This window comes from Tenrec ecaudatus, chromosome 2 (genome assembly GCF_050624435.1).
Source record: "Tenrec ecaudatus isolate mTenEca1 chromosome 2, mTenEca1.hap1, whole genome shotgun sequence".
In the NCBI taxonomy this organism is placed as follows: domain Eukaryota; kingdom Metazoa; phylum Chordata; class Mammalia; order Afrosoricida; family Tenrecidae; genus Tenrec; species Tenrec ecaudatus.
The window spans coordinates 237,482,729-237,503,668 of NC_134531.1; the positions used below are offsets into that span (position 1 = coordinate 237,482,729).

The 20,940-nt window shown below is 34.2% G+C and overlaps 1 protein-coding gene across 2 annotated transcripts in view; it reads right to left on the reverse strand.

The window, feature by feature from the left end:
• The window catches only part of NCAM2 (neural cell adhesion molecule 2), a 595,057-nt gene that overhangs the window by 123,300 nt on the left and 450,817 nt on the right, over positions 1-20,940 (reverse strand). For both annotated transcript variants that reach the window (XM_075542416.1, XM_075542417.1), the window contains exons 10-12: positions 15,720-15,907; positions 11,498-11,594; positions 2,034-2,207 (exon numbers count right to left, since the gene is read on the reverse strand). In XM_075542416.1, coding sequence (XP_075398531.1) covers positions 2,034-2,207; positions 11,498-11,594; positions 15,720-15,907 — 459 coding nt within the window. The remainder of the gene's footprint in view (positions 1-2,033; positions 2,208-11,497; positions 11,595-15,719; positions 15,908-20,940) is intronic.

A 20,940-nucleotide genomic window follows, 5' to 3' on the forward strand; every position in this document is an offset into this window, starting at 1 on the left:
TTTCAAATGATTATTTGTTCATAGCAGTTTCATCATATGGATGATTATATTATATTAGGTCTTACCATGGAGGGTGGCTGCATTATAACTGCCGAATTGCTGAGAATTATGGGTTAAGGCACCTTTAGAGCAATCTGGATTTCATAATTTTGGATTCCTCATTTTAAATTAACAAATTTGCCCTATGTATATGTATTATAAACACCATTAATGAGGTGTTTCTGAGAGATAGGCAAAAGTTCAACTCTTGAAATTGACAAACATGCCCAGATCAACTGATCATAAATAAATCCTCAATGTGGTCAACTTTGTAAGAAATCTTCAGAGAATTCCTATAACCTTTGTTATAGAGTGATCATGTTTGCTGCCACATTGCCATTTTATTGTGTCCAGAGTGAACACTGACAGTTTTCATGGTTGTGTTATAATCCTCACTTAAACTCTTCTCCATTTTCATTAAAAAATCCATTTTTCAACCTTCCCTCTTTTGTTTTCTCTCATAAAAGATACTGCATTTAAAATGATACTGCCTTTCCTTATTAGTCTTATACTCTTCTTACTCAATAAGTTTAAGTATTACTTCTAGAAAACTTTTCTTACGAACAATTTTGTGTTTGTGTTTCCACAAATGACTGCCTTAAAAATAAATAGTAGTAGGTCCACTGTCCTAGTATTATAGAACATTGGTACTAAACAATTGATACTGCCTGAGCAATGTTTCTGACACTTCTATCAGATACCAACACAGGGTGAAAGAATGATGCTGTCTTTGTTACATTGTTCTCTAGGGTGGATTCCCTTCTTTACAAGATTCATTTATACTATATGTATTAGTAAGGCCAGCGTTTGGGAAGACTCTATTATAAGAATTCCTTTACTAATTATGTCACTCTTTGGATCACTGTGATAGTTTTATTTGCCAATGAACACATGTGGGATTAATTGAAGGGCGGAAAGATAAATGGCTTTCTTGTCTCTTGCCCTTTGATGATCTGAGCAGTGCGTGGCTGCCTTAGCTTGTTCTCTGCCTCAGTTTGCAAACTACACTACATGTGGGAAACCTAACCTGTGGACTGTGTTGCTGTACTTTGAGGTTCCTTCAAGACCTGCATTGCCATGCTAGTGCTTGAACTGGGGACCATCGGACCCTGTAATCTGGCTGACTGTTGGTGACCTGTTTTCCTGTTTGCTGCCTGTGACCAGATAACCTGAATTGGTCTACAGAGGACTCCAGTTGTCTGCTTCCTCAAGACTTGAAGGACTGCCAGTGTATTAGCTGACTCACCGAAGTGCGTTGCACTGAGCCATTTGTATTGCTCTATAATTACCTGTTTATTTCTTATATTATCTATCTATCGATATAAGTAAATATAAAATCATAAGTGTCCTGGTTTTGTTTCTCTAGAGAACCCTTACATAATCACTAACTGTAGTTCTGTTACTCTGTTAAGATTTAAGAATTATTTCCTGTTTTAATTTGTTCTTATAATGAAAAACCACACTACATTGTAAAAAATTCTGAAATATGTGAAGAAGAGTTTTTAAATTAGTTCCTTGTCTAATAATAATATAAATAATAATTTAAATAGTAGGCCATGCCTATTATTCAAAATGACTTAATAGATATTAAAAATTTAGGTTTCTAAAATCTATTTTTTTAAATAAGTTTTAGTGTAGTAATTTTATAGATAGAGGTATAAATATATATGTAAAGCCATGCATTTATAAAAGTGCCATGACATAAATGGAAAACATGTTTAATACATAGAGCTATTAATTATAAAAATAAGTATAAGTTCTTTTCTGAATTTAACTTTGGTGACTCTTTTGTAATTTTTAATATGTATTAAAGATGGAAATTTTACTACTCTTTATTAATGTCATTCTTAAAAAGCACCTTTATTCTAGTCACTTAAGTAAGAACAGTGGAAATGCCTTTCTAAGTCATCTAAGAAAAATAATGTTGAAGGAAAAGAAAATGGCAATCATACAGAAATGTTTAAAATGAACACATTTTGAAATTGCTGACTCACTTTGAACTCCATGGGAGCGTACTATTTTCCAGGTTTCCGACGCCACGTCTTTGACATCGACTTGATAGTGGTGAATAGGCACACCTCCGTGGGAGTCCGGTTTGTGAAAGGAAACCTTGGCCATGGTCTGTGAGAGTTCTATAATTTTCACTCCATAAGGACTAGATGGCACATCTATGAAGGGACAAACACAGTTGAATATAATGCAGGCTATATGGATAATTATCATTAAGAATTATGATGTTCTGAGAATTAGGAATAAATGAAAACATTAACTCTGTTGTTTAATATATATTACATCACCAGATTTTCATAAACAGTTGAATAAAGTATATACAGGTTAATTTTTTTATCACACTACCTACTCACAGCAAGCTATTCAACTTTAATTATAATTCATTGAAGGAATAGTTCCATTTCTGATCTTTGCTGTACAAAATAATGTTTGTATTTTAAGGGTTCACGGGAAAAAGGTTCACATGTGTAGGTGCATGTATATAGGTATGTGTAGGAGAGAAAGGTAAAAATAGAGAGAATAGAAATATAACTGAAATATGATAATAAAGTGAGTTTTTACTGAATCATTAGCATAATAGTAATCTCTTGTAACAATGTGAAATTTACTTTCTGTTTACTTAAATTGTATTGATAATTGGAGATGAATGTTTTATAATAATTGTTTTTAAAAAATAAATATCACTGCAAACTATTAATTTTAAGTTCATTTATTTATTTTTTTCAATAAAATCTACTTTTAGATAAAATACTATCTTAATTCCTATACATAATATTTACATAAAATCTTTCTCTGTAGGTGATTTTATCAATATATTACTATGGTCACACATAATAAAATAGTATACGTTAGACTTTACTATAAAATAAAAAATCATTTAATTTTTATTTCAAAAGGTAGAACTAGAAAAAATAGAGAAAAACTTCATGAATTTCCACTTTAAATGTCAAGATTTAGAGAAAAGTTAATCATTAGAAGAAATTTCTGTATCCCACTTTCATTCTCTTTTTAATATTATATTTAAAATAACTAGATCTTTCATAAACTAAGCTATATGAATATTTTCAGAGAAGTAATTAAAAAACACTGAATAGCATATATGTATATATAGTCACATGTACATATGTAAACTTTACAAAAATCACACTTTATGAACTAGATGACATGAATGCAATTTTTGTTCTGATATCAAATACTTATGTAAGCATTTTCAATGTTTGTTAAAAGGAAAAGTGTGCCTCATTTGCTAGAGCTAAAAAAATGCATAAAAGAGAGAGTACTGTAGATCGCATAAATTATGCCTTACTAATGGTACTGGGGAAGAGCCAACAGGGCAGGCTTATGGCCTTTGCAAGTGAATCTTGTAGAAATACAGCAGTGTGTATTTCAGCTCTAATGAGGAAAAATAAATTATTTAGAGGTCCCACGAGGTATGTGCAGAATATTGATTCATCCAAAACTCATAATACCATTATAATCATATCTGGAAACAACAGCAACAGCAAAGGTTTATCAAAAAAAATCAGTTTTCAATGTTATACATATATATTATCATAATTTTCAGGTCTCTTTATGCCCCTTTCAAAGGGGAAGGGCTCAGAGAAAAGTGAGAGATGCTGGGCCTTGGGATACCATTTCAGGCTGCACATGTGCAAACTTTTTCTCTTACTCAAACTTTAAGCTACTGATGACTTGTGTCCTAGTCCCTGAGCTCAAGGCCCTGCCATGATACACCTGCCGAGAACCCAGGGCCCTTTTTCCTGACTGAAAGGTGTCCTCCTGAAGCAGGGGCCAGGAGGCATCTTTTTCTATCTCTTGGGGCTAGTTTCAGGCCTGCTGACTCGTCTTTCTTCCTTTACACTTGTTCTTGTTGCTGATGACTTACTTCTTTCAACTACTTGATTACAAGTGAAATTATGTGTGTGTGACTTGAAGATATAGTACATTTATAAACATATATCATTCTACATTCTGATTTTTATATTTCCAATCATGTGCTAGTTAATAAATTATAAATTTCTTGAGAACATGTGCAAAATATTTTAGATACAAATACATTTATACATATAACATTAAGCAAAAATGACTAGGAAATGCTTTCATATTATATGTTCATTTAATATCTCAGTAATTAAAATGATAACATAAATACCCAGCAAGTATTACAATGTGAGTACTGTCAAATATGCCCCAAATCAACATATCTAAATTCTCGCTACTCTCAAAACTATTTTCTGATAAAATTCATAATTAATGCTTTCCTCCATATATCAAAATTAGTCACCAAATCATGTTCCGGTATCCATCTCTTCCGTCCTTTTTCTACTAATACTCTCAAACCTAAGTACTATCTGACTCTGCCTGCAGTGCCATGGTTGATTTTTAGCTTCTTGTCTTGTTGGTTATCTCATCGAATTTCTGTAAATTGGGCCTGCAAATGCAAACCAGTCTTTCTAAGGAACCATTCTAATGACATCATTTTTCTACAGACCCCTCAGGATTTCTGGATTGTTTACAAAGTCAAGTCCAGATGTTTCAGCCAGATTTTCAAGATTGTGGATTATCTATAATCACTGATAATATGCAAATGTAAGCTCATGTTGTAAAAAGACAACTATTAAACATAGGCGATCTTCTCAACACTTATACATAAAAGTGCATGTCTTTAAACAGAGTCATAGCTCTTCCTTAATCCCAATAGTAAATGATGGCCACCATCAATGGAGGAATAATGGCATGAAAAGATCGCACAATAAGCATGCAAACACATGTTTGTTTACTTAAAGTTTTCTGACTTCTTTACTAGTATTAATATTTAGATAAATAGTCTCAAATATCACCTTCAAAGAGTCTAAGATCTGGCCTTACCACTTTGTTAACCATCTTCCTCCTCAAGTCCTTTAGTCTTATCAAATGTCCATGTTATTTTCACTACAATTGGGTCTACAATCTTACCCATCAAGAGTTCTGTGAGGATTAAATCACGTAGAAAATTTGGAATAACTGTAAATTTTTATAAACGTTGATATCAAGACTGTGTTCAATCCTAGGTGATGGCTAGAGCATCCAAGTTCAACATAGAAATTTATGCCAGAAAATAGATGATTGAATGCTCTCCGAAAGTGATACACAAGGGTCACCGCATGACCCTGTGCAAATAAAATTTATTGAGTATCATTTTCCTCATAAAAATGATGATATGTGATAGTATAGACATCTTAATATTATGACAGTTGTTCATGTTCTCATAGAAATAAGATGCAAATTATCAGTTGAGAATTGGGAAGTAGTTAAGATGTAAGAGCGTTAAAGGTGGGAAAGAGTCAAGGAGGACAAGGAATGGAGTGTGCAATTGAAATAGGATTGCCAAGGTCAAGTTGAAGGTAATCATAATAAATATAAATTTGGACCAGCAGGTATTATTTTTGTGCTTCCTTTAAGAATTTTAGTTGTGTGAAGCAGGCATGGGGTTGTCCAAATTAGATTTAATGGAGGATGTGGTCTTTCTGGAAAATTAATAGAGAGAGAAAATGGGGCAAAAATGTGATTACTTTGATGAATCACTGTACTAAAGCTGGGATGAGAGCAAGGATACATGAATACATCATAGGATTAAGAGAGTTTAGGATACATCCTGGTATCACGGAGTTGAGGACTGATAATAATGACGCGTTTAAATATTGTTAGCTTGAAAGGTAGAAGTAGGTACTTCCTGATGTATGTATGGAACTGAAATTCTTGAAGAGATAAAATTGGTGACAATGACACGTTATAGGAATGACATAAATAATCATGGGAGTGTATGGTAAAACGAGAACGTGGTAGCATACATTCAGAAATTAACTTGAACCTATTGCTACTCTTTGACTGTTAGTCTGTGGTCTTACTAGCTGCAGTCATCTTGGTTAGAAATGAAGTGCGGTCTGACTTCCTCAACTCTATCGTTTCATGTTACATTTTCCCAGGTCCTGCCTATTAAAGCTGAAGACATCTTCTGGAACATGGCCTTTTTCACTCAGGCTGATTGCACCGCCATGTGGAAGGCTCTTAGCATGAATGTCTTCATCATTGATCTATATCTGACTTGGCATTCTCATGGAAAGCTGGCTGGAAAACAGTTAATGATGAGAGATTCCCTGTGACATGGAGCTCATACATATTTGTTTTCATTTCCTCATGTGGGGGAAATGTGGGCTTTGGCTTTTTACATTGACTTCCACCAATAAAAATAAACTATTATGTGCCCGACAAGTACACATCAGACATAAATAAACAATCATGCATACTTTCCAGAAGGATGAATCTTATTTTCAGATGTTTTCATTTATATTTTGAATTATTTGGAGATGGACCGAGGCAAATGTTCCATCCCCTATATTATGTTGAAATCGAGATCTCCTTTGTTGTTAGCTAGTTTTTCCAAATAAAACAAGTAAATTGCTGTACCTTGATGACTAAAACACCCCACTTCCTTGAAAAGAAGGCTTTCTAATCCCAGAAAGAACTAGTCAGAAAGTCACAGTTTTACCATGTCCGACAGGGTCAATGTGAGTCAGCATCAGCTTAATGGCAGTGAATTTTATGTTCCATATTTTCTATAGAATGCAGACACCAGGCATGTTTTCAGGGAAGTACATGCTTTGATTTCTCAATAAACCGGTCTGACTTCCAATAAAATATTTTCTCATTTCTGTAGCTGATACCTTTTCCATTGCCATGCCTTTCCCTGCCTCTTGTCCCCATCTTCCACTTCCCCTTTCTTACTCACTAAGCTTGTTTTAATGCACCCTTTAGGACTCATCTCAAAGGCTGTCCTCTTTTTGAAACCTCTCTGAAGAATTTGAGTAAGAATTCTAGTTTGTGATCCTAAAGCATTATATAAATTCACTCAGAATTCTATTGCAGCCTTTATCATTTGCACGCTGATTTCTAAAGTACTACCTGTTACATGTGCCAAGCTATAAAGCAGTGCCTGACACCTACTATAGGCTCATGATCTGAGCCTCTTCAGTGAGGGAGTCAACAAATGATGAAGAAAAAATGCAGGCATGAGTTTCTTGAAAATAAGTTATGTTCAAGCATTCTAATTTCCTATGTGTTAGAGTATGTGACTTAGAAAAGCAAACAGATGCCATAAATAACTTCTGATACTACTAAAGCTCACCAAATTGGTCTCATGACTTTGAAAATGAGCAAGATGTAGACCTTATCAAGAGATATCATGAAAGCAAAAATTAAGAAGAAACTTGGCTTTATATTCATTATGGAGAAAAAACCCTTATATTTTAAATTGAGTCTAATTTTATCTGTTCTCAAAATTTATTAAACAGGGATATGGATAAAACACAATCTTGATGTAAAACAAAGTAGGTTAAATATAATTTTATATGAGAATTCTGTTAAAATAGTTCAGCTTACCCTGTAAGCATGCCTCTGTTCTTTAAAAAGGCAGATTATCCTTGACTTGGGTAAAAATAGAGAAGGCTACTTCAAGACATTTGTGAATTAAGTCAATATTGGGCATAGAGATAAAACATTGGCTTTGACAGGGTCTCAGCAGGTTAAAAGGAGGAGCCCAAAGTAACAAGATGCGGTTTAGTAGTGGCAAGTGCAGAGTCTGAACTGAGGTTAAATGAATCAATTGCGAAGGATAGTTTGGAAGACCTTACATTAAAGCTTGTCTTGGAAAATGTGGAAACAAGCCAGTAGATGGGAAAAAAAGGTCATAATGTAATGAAAATTTATACTATTTATAGTTACAGAGTGCTCCGAATAAATGTACTTATAAATTTAGTTTCCTGATTTCTTCTCTTTAATAATATGAATATAAATACTTATAATTTAACATATAGTATTAATATTCTCTTTGACTTTAATTTTACGTTAAGTTTTTGAAGCTCTCTCACATTATGTGTTTCCCTGAACTGCGAAGTGTCTTGCTGTTGTTGGGTGCCATGAAGTTGGTGCAGAGCTGTAGCGCCTAAGCACAAGAGAAAGAAACTGTCCTGGGCCTGGGCCATCCTCCCAATTGTTTTCATGACTGCAGTCCAGTCGTGGTGTCATTTATCAATCTATCTCACTGAGAGTCTTCCTATTTTTGCTGCCCCTTCACTTTACCAAGCATGATGTCCTTCTCCTCGGACAGCTCCTCCGACACCATGCCCAAATATTGAAGATGAAACCTACCAATCCTTGCCTCTAAGGGGCACTCTGGTTGTATTTCTTCCAGGATAGATCGGTTTGTCCTTTTAGCAGACCATGATAGTTTCAATATACTTCCCATCATCACAAATCAAATGCACCCATTCTTATTCAGTCTGTCTTATTCAATGTCCAACTTACGTATGCATAGGAGATGACTGACGATAACACAGTTTGTCTTAGTTCTCAAAGTAACATCTTGCTTTTTAATACTCTGCAGACTTATGTAATGCAACGCAGCTTTTTATGAATGCTACTTCCGGGAGCATTGATTGGGAATTCTAGCAAGGCAAAATCCTTGAGAACTTCAATTGTTTCTCCATTTATCATGATGTTACCTATTGGTCATGGTGTAAGAGTTCTGGTCTTATTTACACTGAGTCATAAGTCATGCTGAAGGCTGTAATATTGACCATTATCAACTGTTTGAAGTCCTCCTCGCTTTCAGCAAACAAGATTGTGCCATCCACCTATCACAGGTTATTAAAAAGCCTTCCTCCAAATCTGGTGTCATATTTTCTTCATATAAGCCAGCTTCTCTGGTGATTTTGTCAGCATACCAATGGAATATGATGAGATGACACATCCCTGATATACACCTTTCCTGATTTTAAACCAGACAGTAGTTCCTTGTTCTGTTCACCCAACTGCCTTTTGACCCATGTACAACTCCGGATGACCATAACGAAGCATTCTGAACTTCTCATTTTTCTCAAGTTTACCAATAGTTTGTTACAATGCACATAGTAGAATGTCTTGGTAATAAAACACAACTAACAATCTTTCTGGTATTCTCTGCTTTTAGCCAAGATCCACCTGATACTAGTAATTCTATCACTTGTCCCATGTTCACTTTGGGTTGCAACCAGGATGTTTGTCAATGTATAGCTTCAACTGCTGTTGGATATCTTCAGCAAAACTTCCCTGCCATGTGACCTCAGCGATGGTGTTCTATAGCTCTATAGTATAAGCCTTCTGTTGGGTAATCTTTCTTTTTAATGAGTCCAAACACGTACCTCTTCCAGTTAGTTGTACAAGAAGCTGTTTTCCATATTTCCTGACAAATAATGCTTCCTGTGCTCCATCAGCTTGTTAAAACATTTCCATAGATAGCCGTCAATCCCTGAAGCCTACGGCTAACGCATTCAGTGCCGCTTGAATTTCTTCTTCCAGCACCATCGGGGCCTGCTCATATGCTGCCTCCTGAAATGGCGGAACGTGGACTCATTCTTCTCATCTTCTGACGTTTCTTGCATCATCCGATATTCTGCCCACAGAATTTCTGAATATTGCAACTCAAGGCTTAATTGTTTTCTTACGTTCTTTCGATTTAAATTTGAGATATTCTGAGCATATATCAGATTTCTTCAGTTATTTCAGTTTAAGAAACCTTGATGTGGAGCTGCTCTCTGAGTGGACTTGACCATGGTGTTGTGACTTGGATAAAGCCTGTGGGACTGAATTCTTCCAGGTCTTCACTTGCAGATAGGACATGACTCAAGGTAAGAAGGAACGGGGGCAACAATCTGCGAATGATTGGACTTTGGATGTGCAAACATATGAATCTTTGAAAACCAGAAGTCCTCAAAAATTAAACGGTGTAATTATGTATGTGAGGTATTATAATTCTGGGCAATATGCTTGTGACTATAATCACATTTTCATGGAAGTTCTTGCAATACTCATGGACAGAATTAAGATGAAATTAAGTACTAATTATAGTAGAGGGTGTGAACCCAGTCATATTCTTTGTTTCTTTGGAGGTAAGGTCTACTGAAATACAAAAGTCAGACCTCAAAGACATCACTCTGTGTATAAGAGCCAGCTGAGACACAGAGAAAAACACCAGGGCATAAACCATCCTTATTTTAAACCATTTTGTTTCCCCTTACTTTTAAAATAACTGCTAATTGGTCTCCATAAATTTTCAAAATGAACACAATTAAGTGTTCTGGAATTTCTATTCTTCCTGATGTTATCCACAGTATTTTTAATGTTTCACATAGTCAAATGTCTTCAAAATATCTATAAAATACAAGTAAATATCTGTCTGGTATTTATTTGTTGCTTTCAGCCAAAATCTATCTGACATTAGCAATGATATCCTTCATTCCAAGTCCACGTGAACACAGCTTAAATTCTGGCAGCTACCTTTTGGTGCCTTGATAAAATTGTTTAATGATCTTCAGACAATTTTAATTTCCTTTGACATTGCTCGATAATTTACACATTTTGTTGGGCCACCTTTATTTGGAATGGGCACAAGTATGGATCTCTTCCAGTCAGTTGGCCAGGTAGCTGTCTTCCAAATTTCTTGGCATAGATTATGAGTGCTCTCAGCTCTGCCTCGGCTTATTGAAACATTTCAATAGATATTTTGTCATTTATTGGAGCCTTGTTTATTGTCAGTGTTTTCAGTACATCTTGGATTTCTTCCTTTAAGACCATTGATTCTTAACCATATGATATATATGGACATGCCTAACATTTTGGTCTATTGAGTCAGTGTATTTGCTCCACCGTCTTTTGATTCTCCCTACATAGTAGGAGCTACATAAATGTGAAGCATAGTTACTAAAAAGAAGTCACTTGACGCATTAAATAGTATGTGCTCATTTGCTAATCAACAACTTGGAAATTTAAACCCACCAAACAAAACACTGCACATTTCTCTGGTAAGTGGAACTCCCGTGTGTGTCTGGGTGAGACTGAACTCCATAGGGTTTTCCGTGGATTGATTTATGGAAGTAGACGACTAGTCATTGTCTCCCAAGGCATCTTTTAGTGAACTCAATACTCTAATATTTTGCTTGGCAGCCTAAGTGTATGTTTTATATCATACACAATGTTTATTCTAAACTATGTAAGTACTGGTTCATTCATTCTATAACAACATATGATAATATATTAAAAGGTAAAAGCTACCTTTTTTCAAAATATATAGCTTAACATGAGACTATTAAACAAGAAACAAAAGAAAAACTCCATTGCTGCTGCCTTTACATCAATGCTTATGCATAGTGACCCCCTGTATGTTTCTAAGACTGGAACTGCTTAAGAGAGTAGAAAGGCCAGTGTTTCTTTGACAGAGTTGCTGGTGGTGGTTTCTAACTGATGACCATGCAGCCCAAAGCATAACCATTTACACCACCAGGAATCTATAATATAATAATATTTGATTAATATAAAACAAACTTTTCTTAGAAAAATAATTTTAATATCAGAAATATTATCATGCTACACTTACCAGCCAAAGCAAGAATATACTCTTGAAATCTTGTTCCTATAGGGTTCGTGGCTGTGCAGTTATACCGTCCAAAATCATTGTCAGATGTAGGTGCAATCTAAAGAACGAACATTAATAGAGGCATTGCAATAATGAAACAACATCACACAGTTTTAAAATTAAAAAGTAGGCCTATCATATTCATTCACTCTTTGCCAGTAACTCCTTCTTTTTCTGTATCCATTAAATATTATATATGCTTTAAATTCTTTTAAAACATAAACCATGGAATCATGCTACCCATAGGATTAGGTGATTCATAGTTAATATGTTAATTTACTGTGTGAATAAATGTTACCATGTTGTTCTATATATTGAAATGGCAAAATCAACTGACAATCATATGTGCAAATGCCAGTTAACAGTATACAGCCTTTTCATTAGCTCCATCCAAGGACAACAGTAGGCAATTACCACAGACTTGAACCTGAAAATGGAATTTTCCCAAGGCATTGCTAATTCTTAAAATTGTATGTTTTACCTTTAGATCATATTGACAAGAAATGCTTGTCATAGACAAGCACACTTGAATAACATGGACTGGAAATGCTTAAAAATGTCAGCTAGCTCATTCTCTTATGCATCAATTACATGTAAAATACTTTAATACTAATAAAAAACATTTTCAGAAACATATTTTTCAAGAAAATGTTGCTCTTATATTACAAATTCTGCAGACAGGTACTTTTTCTTCATATCCATTAAAAGTACCTAGCCTAGATATCTGCTCAGTTCCTTTTGTTTTAGGTGGAAAAGAGCTGACCTCAACTCTTAAACATTTGAAATCCATAATTAAGTTAACCTTTGGGGATTTTATTACTGAACACCAGGACCAACCCTGTAGTTCTAATGTACTAAAATCCTGGAGAATCAATTCAGAGAAGAGCTTTGATGATAGTAATAGATATAATTTTCAAACCCAGTAACTATTATTAAGAAAGAATATGCTTACAACAAGAGTTACTGTTAATTTCAACTTTCCCAAATGGGAAAAATGATTTTGTGGTAATGGGAGACTATTATCTAGTAGTGCAATTTTGAGGTCCATTGAAGATGGTAATTCTGAGTTGTACAAAAAGCTGTGTCATTCAATTTCTAGTCATCTGTCTATCTAGACACAGATAATAGATTTAAGGATTAAAAGTTTTAACAGTTCTTCGATAAGTATTCTTAAGTGGTTTAAACAATCATTTTTCTTACATGTTGGTTTTAATAAATCAAGCTGATTTATCTTTAAAATAATTTTACTAGTGAAAAGTAGCTTTCAAAAAATTAATTTTCTTACTCTACAGACATTTGAGAATGATATTTCCATATTCCAGAGGGAAAATGCATTTACTAAATCAATACAAAGCAGAATATAAAAGCTTAGCAACAAATTGTAACTACTCCCCAGTTCCTAAAAATTATTAAACTAATTTAAATATTGACATTTTCTTTGGGCCAATCTTTGAAAAGGCTCAATCCATTCTTATTTTACTTAGAAATTCCAGCTTGAATAGATAAAAACTTTGAAATTTAACTGAAATAAATAATTCATTTTTCCACATGTGTGGTTAGGAAATACCAAAAATGCTCAAGCATTACACAGATTATGTTTCACTTATTTTTTTCTGGTGTGCCATTGTTTTATAGAAGAATGATTTATTAATTTCAATGACAAAGCATGTGAAAAAACCAGACCAACTGAAAACAAATGGACAGAAACTATGTAAAGCCAGACAAATAAGTTAGAGATTCTTAGTCCACAGCAGTGGAGTGAGGGATGGGGGGTGAGATGGTGGAAGAACTCAATGCCAGGAAGAATATGAACTAGTGAATAAAACTTGTACATGAATAGCCAAGAATGTAAGAGGGCATTTGATTAAAGAAATGGCCTGGAGTCTCTGGGTCAGGATTTGGATGGCTGTGTGGGGTTTGCTGAAGCTTGGTATACAGTAATCTCCAGGAGACATAGGCTGGACAGGACATCTCTCACCCATATTTGTAAACAAGGATGGATGGGGCACAAGACCCAAGCACGGAGCTTTACATCCGTGGGGAAACAGTGCCGCCAGCAGTGGGCCGGCCAGCACTTGCCACCATTTCAGGTGGCTGCCACATCCACCTGATCAAGATATAGAATGACATCCCCACTGCCCATGGCTCTGAGGCACTGATTTTAAAAGGACAGCTTTGTGCATAACTTGGTAATTTATATTTTTCGTATTCTGAATCATGTTTTGTGTATTCTAAGAAAGTGATATGGAAATCAATCCAGTAGTAGTTTTATACCCAATTTCAGCACAATGAAATGTTGGATACTTTTATTGAAATATAAATTATTCTAACACAGAAGTCAATTGTAAACATTAATTTAAAAATGATAAAATGTTTAAAAATGCAAATAATTGAAAGCACTAAAAAATCTACTCATGAGAGCATTTGTTCCAATGGTAATATGCAGTTAAAATGATACAAATTTACTTAAAATATACACTTCAAGAAAATATAATAAACCAGCAAATACAACTTCTAATATCAAAATATAAGCTGAAATTGCAATGGTCATAATGAAGGTTATAGGTTATCTTAAATACTAAAAAACCTGATAACTGTTTTTTAATGAAGTGATGATTTTAAGTTTATCAGCATCCTTATTTGGATATTAACAATGATAAAGACAACCCATTATGGGATATCATAGTAAAGCAATTAAAAACTCCTGGAAGTTGATTATTGTATACACATGAACTTTTTTATTGCCATTTAGGTAGAGGGTTAGATAACATGAACGTCAAATATTAATGAAATACTTAAATGCTGGATCTTTAGAATGTAATTTGACTATTATTATGATGAATTATTAACTGTCCCCCAAACTTGAAACTAACCAGAGAAAGTAAAGCAGAAATAACTCACTTGTGTTTTCTTTACACTTGGAATTAATCCAATTCCATTAAACTGAGGTTAATATATACTTTAAGTTAAATCCACCTAAATATCCATGTGCAATTGATCTCTATGTTAATCAACCAATAGCTAGCTCATCTAATATAGTTTTATAATTCAATCTAGTCTAATTCAATCAATTATTCAAATATTTGAAGACATGGAATATGAAATCCTTCTTTTACTCAAGTATTTCACAACATTTCACAAAATACAATGAGTTGTTAATCACACGATGTCAAAGTAATACCTTAAGTGGATACAGTATAGCTATCGAATATTAATAAAATATCAGCCATTAATAAAAATACATTTCTTTAAATTTATTTAAACTGAAATAATTTGAAAGCATAAAAGCTTGATTGTTAAAGAAGGCTCTGTGAAGGAGATTTGTAGTCATTTGAAGTCATTATAAGGTGATGGACTGGTGACCATTGCCAAAGTCTTGTGTAAACATCGACAGGTCACACATACACAAAAACACACACATACAAACTGTACTAAATGAAAGGTGTTCTACTCAAGCACCATTTTAAGTACAGACACTTGGAAGAAGAGAAGCAGTTATCTAAAAGCTTATTAAAAACGTAGAAATGAGGAACTGACAAGTAAATTTGGCTTATTTTGGAAATTACAGAAGACTCATAAATATAGGCAGAATTTATATATGTCATAATTAGGAGACTGAAAGGGCTAACAAAAGTTTGGATGACTAACATCAAGATTAAAATTAAAGTTTTAAACCTCGGTCACTATGAAATTATTCCTTTTCTCTTTACTGTTTTTACTGCTTTTCCTTCTAAAATCAAGTTCTTGAAAATAATGGCCTTTCCTACATATCCATGATCTGTGTAAATAAATAATGAGGTATTCCTCACCAATGGACCATGATTAAAATGCATAAAATTTACATAAATCCACAGAGAATATGGAGCTCTGTGGATGTAGTGGTTTCTTGTTAGGCTCCCAACTGCAAGCTGTGCAGTGGGAAGCCATCAGTGGCCCTTATGGAGAAAGATGGCTTTCACTCTGGTAGAGTTACAGTCTCCAACACTCACAGGGCAGTTCTACCCTGTCCCCCATATAGGTCATGATGAGCTGCTATCTACTGGATAGCAGTGAGTGAGTGAGTGACAGAAATATATACAACAGAATTTCAAATTAGATTTATAAATAAAGATATTTGAATATTTTCTAAAATAGTGGATAACTGCTAAAATAACTATAGCCACTGATATGTATTATGACTTACCTCCAATATCACCTTTCTTCCTGCACTGTAAGTCTTTAAATTAGTAGTGTTCTTAGCTGGTAATACTAATCTTTCTCTTCTCCAGTGGATTGATGCTGGTGGATTGGATTTCACATCACAGCTTATATTGATTGGATTTCCTTCCCAAGAGTAATAAATAGTTTGATTTGATATAAACTTGGGAGCATCTGTGAAACAATATCATAAAACATGTATAAGTTTTTCTTTGAGATAAATATTTAGCATAAGTATGCATATTAGTAGTTTCACTTGATGAAAGAAACCATAGCAATTCTGATTATATATTTGCATATAAATGTGACAATAAGAAAATCCTTTAAATATTATCAATATGAAAATGCAGTTTGGCTAAAATATGAATCATTAACATTTAGAATAATTTTTATTTTTAATAATATGGCAAATATTCCCTGAGTACATTAAATACTGCAAATATATGTAGAATATCTATAAAAATTTGCATTGTGAAATATGAGGATAAATCAATAGCTTTTGTTTCATGTTTTAAAATTTGTTTTAGCCATAATAATTCATTCCAAAATATTTAGAAAAGCAGTTATGAAGTGTGGCTTAAAACAGCAAGATCACCACAATACACATTTTTCCTTAAAATATCCACATTTCTGATTTTATAGAAAATCAGACATTCCCTAATAAATGATATTAAATCACTAAATTCAAATTACATTGTAAAATGTGAGGTCTCTACACCAGACCTCTAACAAAGATACCATTTTATTGAAAAAATAAACTTGTGAAGATGCACAGATATGCGGTTTACTGATTTTTAATATACATATATGTCTGGATCCAATAACATAACCTAAATTTATAAATATCCTGACTATTTGAAAGGACTGCACAATTTTTCATCAATAAACACAGATATAGCCATTAATCAATTAGTTATTTAGGAGTACAATTCAAGGAAAAGCTGTGCCTCTTGCCTATTCTTGATTCCCAAACAGAAAGACTCCTCTAAATTTAAATGTCAGTCAAGAGTCAGTAGTTTAGTATTGCTTGGTTTATACGAAATGCAATCTATTTTTCATTATCATATGTTAATGAAAATGTCATGAAGCTATATAATCTGTGGAGAGTGCTTGCACAATACGTGTCACTGTTTTGTTGGTTAGGATCCATTGAGTCATTTCCTGTACAATTGGACTAAAGACTGCACAGTCCAGTGCTTGCCTACCGATCAGTGACACTGCTGTTGCGGTGCAGTGCTGCAGCCAATGGCTCAAGCCATCTCTTGACTATCTTTCCATGCTTCACTCATCTTTACCAAGCATGACATATTTTCCAGTGGCTAATCCTTTCTGATGACATGTCCATAGTGTGTAAGATGAGAGGTGGTTATTCTAGCTTCTATGGAGAATTCTGACACTTTTTCAACACAGATTTATTTATTCTTATAGAAATCAATAATATATTGAATATTCTTTTCCAACACCAAAATTCAAATGCATGAATCCAGTGATTATTCTTATTCTGTTTTCCAGATTTCATTAGCATAAGAGATGATTGAAAATACCATAGTTAAAAAACTCAATCTATTCTCTGTTTATCATGATGCTAGATATCTGTCCAGTTGTGAGCATTTTGGTTTTCGTTATTTCGACTTGCAAACCATACTGACAGCTGCATTCATTGATTTTCTTTTGCAAGTACTTCAGGACTTCCTTGCTTTCAGCAAACTAATTTGCTATCTGTGTATCACATTTATGTTAATAAGCCTTCCTCCAAATCTGATGCCACCTTCTTCTTCATATAGTCCAGCTTATCATATTGTTTGCTTAGCATACAAATTGAGCATGTACAGTGAAAGGACGCAACCCTGGTATAACTTGCCTGATTCTAAACCATGCTGTATGCCCTTGTTTTGCTCAGAAACACACAGAGTTCACACACCTGCTTTGAAATTACTTTGACTACCCATTTTGTTCTCCATTTGTTGTTGACCATAGCAACTACTATAATGCATTGGGAAATCTAGTTGTTTGATTGTTTCTCTGCCCAAAAATCTATACCTTGTGTATTAAGATGCATTTTGGTCATGGTAATATTCCTTTTTCATAGATTTCAGAATAAATCTTTAGTTCTCAAAAACCGTATACTGAAATGTCTGGGTATTGAACATGAAGCTTGAATATAAAACATTTTGAAGGAAAAATAAAACAATTTTCAATGCTAACAAAGGTTAAATGAAAAAAATCTAAGAATGTATATATAATTAGGTATAAAATTGAGAGAGAAGTCAACTTCATGGCTCCTCCCACCCATAGACACTGACTGATTCTGTACTCTAAATTCAAAACTCAATGAAAAATTATTACTTGATTAGTACTGCTTGATTTATATGAAGTGCAATCTCTTTTGTATGATACTAAATTGGAAAAAGGTTCATGGAGTAAGATTTACATGTAAATTGAGCCCAGTCTGAAAGTCATGAAAACCAGTGAACAACCAGAAGTGAGTCATGATCAAACTTTGTCCATAATGTACTGTCTGATCACCCTGGTAAGTACATAGATGTAGAGCATAAAATTTAGAAAATATTGTTATTTAATAATTTTAATGTTTATAAATTTCACTTTATATCAGAAAATTACAAAAATAATTTAAATGATCCTGTCAAGTTTCATATTAAGTAAACTTACATTTTAAGAGATAAGTAAATATGTACAGAATGAATACACACTACGAGTAAAATACCTATGTCTTCTTAGCTAATAATCAAATGAACACTATTCATCAAGAGGAATGACTTAGACTTCATTCTATGACAGCTGGACAGGTAGCACTCTGGGCTAGAACACCTCAACAGGTTTATGCTCATGATAGAAACTTTCTAGTAAAAGAAGAAGACGAAATGTGCCAGGACTCTCAATCTTTCATTTCCTCGATTATGTTCAGAAAAGGTTTTGTCTAGATCCTCAGAGGTGTCAAAGCATACAGCATTAAGTCTGTTTTGATAAATATCCCCACTCATTGTTTCCCCTTGCTGGTGAGGTTTAGAACTGAACTTGTCACCAATGCTCATGACTACATTACTGTCATTACAGAAGCCTCCACCTTTTTTAGATTAATATTTTATTTTAATTTCATGTTGACATTTGTCTCTTAAGGTCTTTTTTGTTTGTTTGCTTGTTTTTAAATTCTGAAATGGTTGATTTGCTGTTGATTCCTATATGTGAGTATCATCAGACCTCTTGCTGAGGGTTGACATGGGTTCCTAAATTTTACGTGTTGAAGCTAATGACTAGACACAACTCAGGCTCTGGGAATTACATTTGAAGTTCTCTTTGAGCTGAATTTCCACTGTTACCAAGTTCATGAATAACAGAATCAGGCAACTGATTGCACACACTCGCTGTATAGTATAATTTCTCGGAATACCTGAACAGTCCCCAGGTTGAAAATATCTGATTAACCAACAGCTACCACTGGCTGTTTGATGCAAGACTTCAAACAGGTTCTGACATAGCCAAAAACATGATACAGGAATAAACCTGAATGTTTATATTTGTGTCATTTGGTGAGGTAAGGAATAAGGGGAATGAGGGGCTGCAGCTCTGGGATGGGACTCTCAGGGGAGACAGAGTGAGCTCCTTCCTGGATGCCATGCTTATGCCTGGATTGTCGGTGGGACTGTGGAAAGGGGCACTTGCTCAAAGCACTGCATTTGTTGCCATCTTTGAGTGCGATGTTGCCATATTTGAGAGGGGCAGAGCTGTTTCAAAGCCTCAATTTAATGTTAGGGAAATTTGATTTAATTTTGGAACACTTGAAAGAATCCCTCCTCACAATAGTTTTATTACAATCATTAAATTACTTGTGAAGTCTTCAAACCTGTTCCTGCTAAAGTTAGACCCATACGCACTCCATGCTCCTGATCTACAAACTCTTAAAGGCACCCCCAATCCGATAGCCATTATAATTGACCAGTTGCTTGTATACCTAAAATTTAGAGACTTTGAAAATGATGTCATGTTGTAAAAGTAGTATTGATAGCATATGTATTTTCCTAGTTAAAGTCTGCTGGGACTGTTGATGGTTAATCAACGTTCTGTGTGTCAAGTGGCAAAAGTATAGTTCTCAATTGTTTCACAGACGCTAGGTGGTTCTCCTTCCCTTTTGTGATCTTATATTCACAATCAATTGAAAGTGGAGTGTTCCTTGGGTAGTGGCATGATTCCATAAATAAATGGATGCTCTGGCAAAGTTCAATTTCACTTTTGACCTTGTACTCTTAATGACTGAACGTTGTTTCTTGGGACAAATGAGGAGGCTTCAAATAATTCATGGAAACAATTGTATTATTTTTAATTATATTTTTAATGATTTCTTTTGAGCTCTTGCATAAAGCTGAACATATCCCTGGCCTACTACCTGACCTGAAATTTTTTTATTTGACAATTCCCGAAACTCTATGAGTCCTAGTTGGCTATAGTTAATTGCCTGATTGACCTACACATTTTGGGTTCTTTAGCCCCTGCCATCACATCAGCCACCAGAATTCTTCAGCCTGTCTATTGACCATGAATTTGGGGTTTGCCAGGGCCATAAGTGTGTACACCATTCCCTTGAAATATATTTCTCTGTATACATATCATCACAAAAGTTTCACTGCCTTTGCTTCCCTAGAGAACCAAGACTAAGAGGCCTTTAATAAATGGCCTTCCATACTCAACAATCACTTACATACAGCAATTCTCTCTCCTTATCCTCATACTGGAGGGTTTCAGTTATCAAAAATGATTTGTCATAAGATTAGATGAAAATTTAAAAACTAAGTAATAATAACAAATTTTAATAGGTAATAGTACTTTGCCATTCATTTCTCACCAATGAGAAAATATTAAAAAGAAAAATATTTTTAAAAATATGTATTGCTCCTTCAGTCTCCTCACCCTCCTCATTTCCCAAAAAGAAAAATATTAACCTGTCTCTCTCACTATTATCCTCTGTCACCCAGGCCACCTTCATTTTTAACATGGACTACTTACGAAGCTCCTTCCTGGAACTCTAGCTTCTATTTTAAGATGATATTTCTTCCCTATTTAAATTTTTATGGAGACTCCACATCATATTCTTTAAATCTAAATGTTAATGGTAAATTACAAAGTTCTACATTAACTGGCCTAAGAATAGCTCTATATTGTCTCCACTGAAGTTGCACAATTTATCATAATGC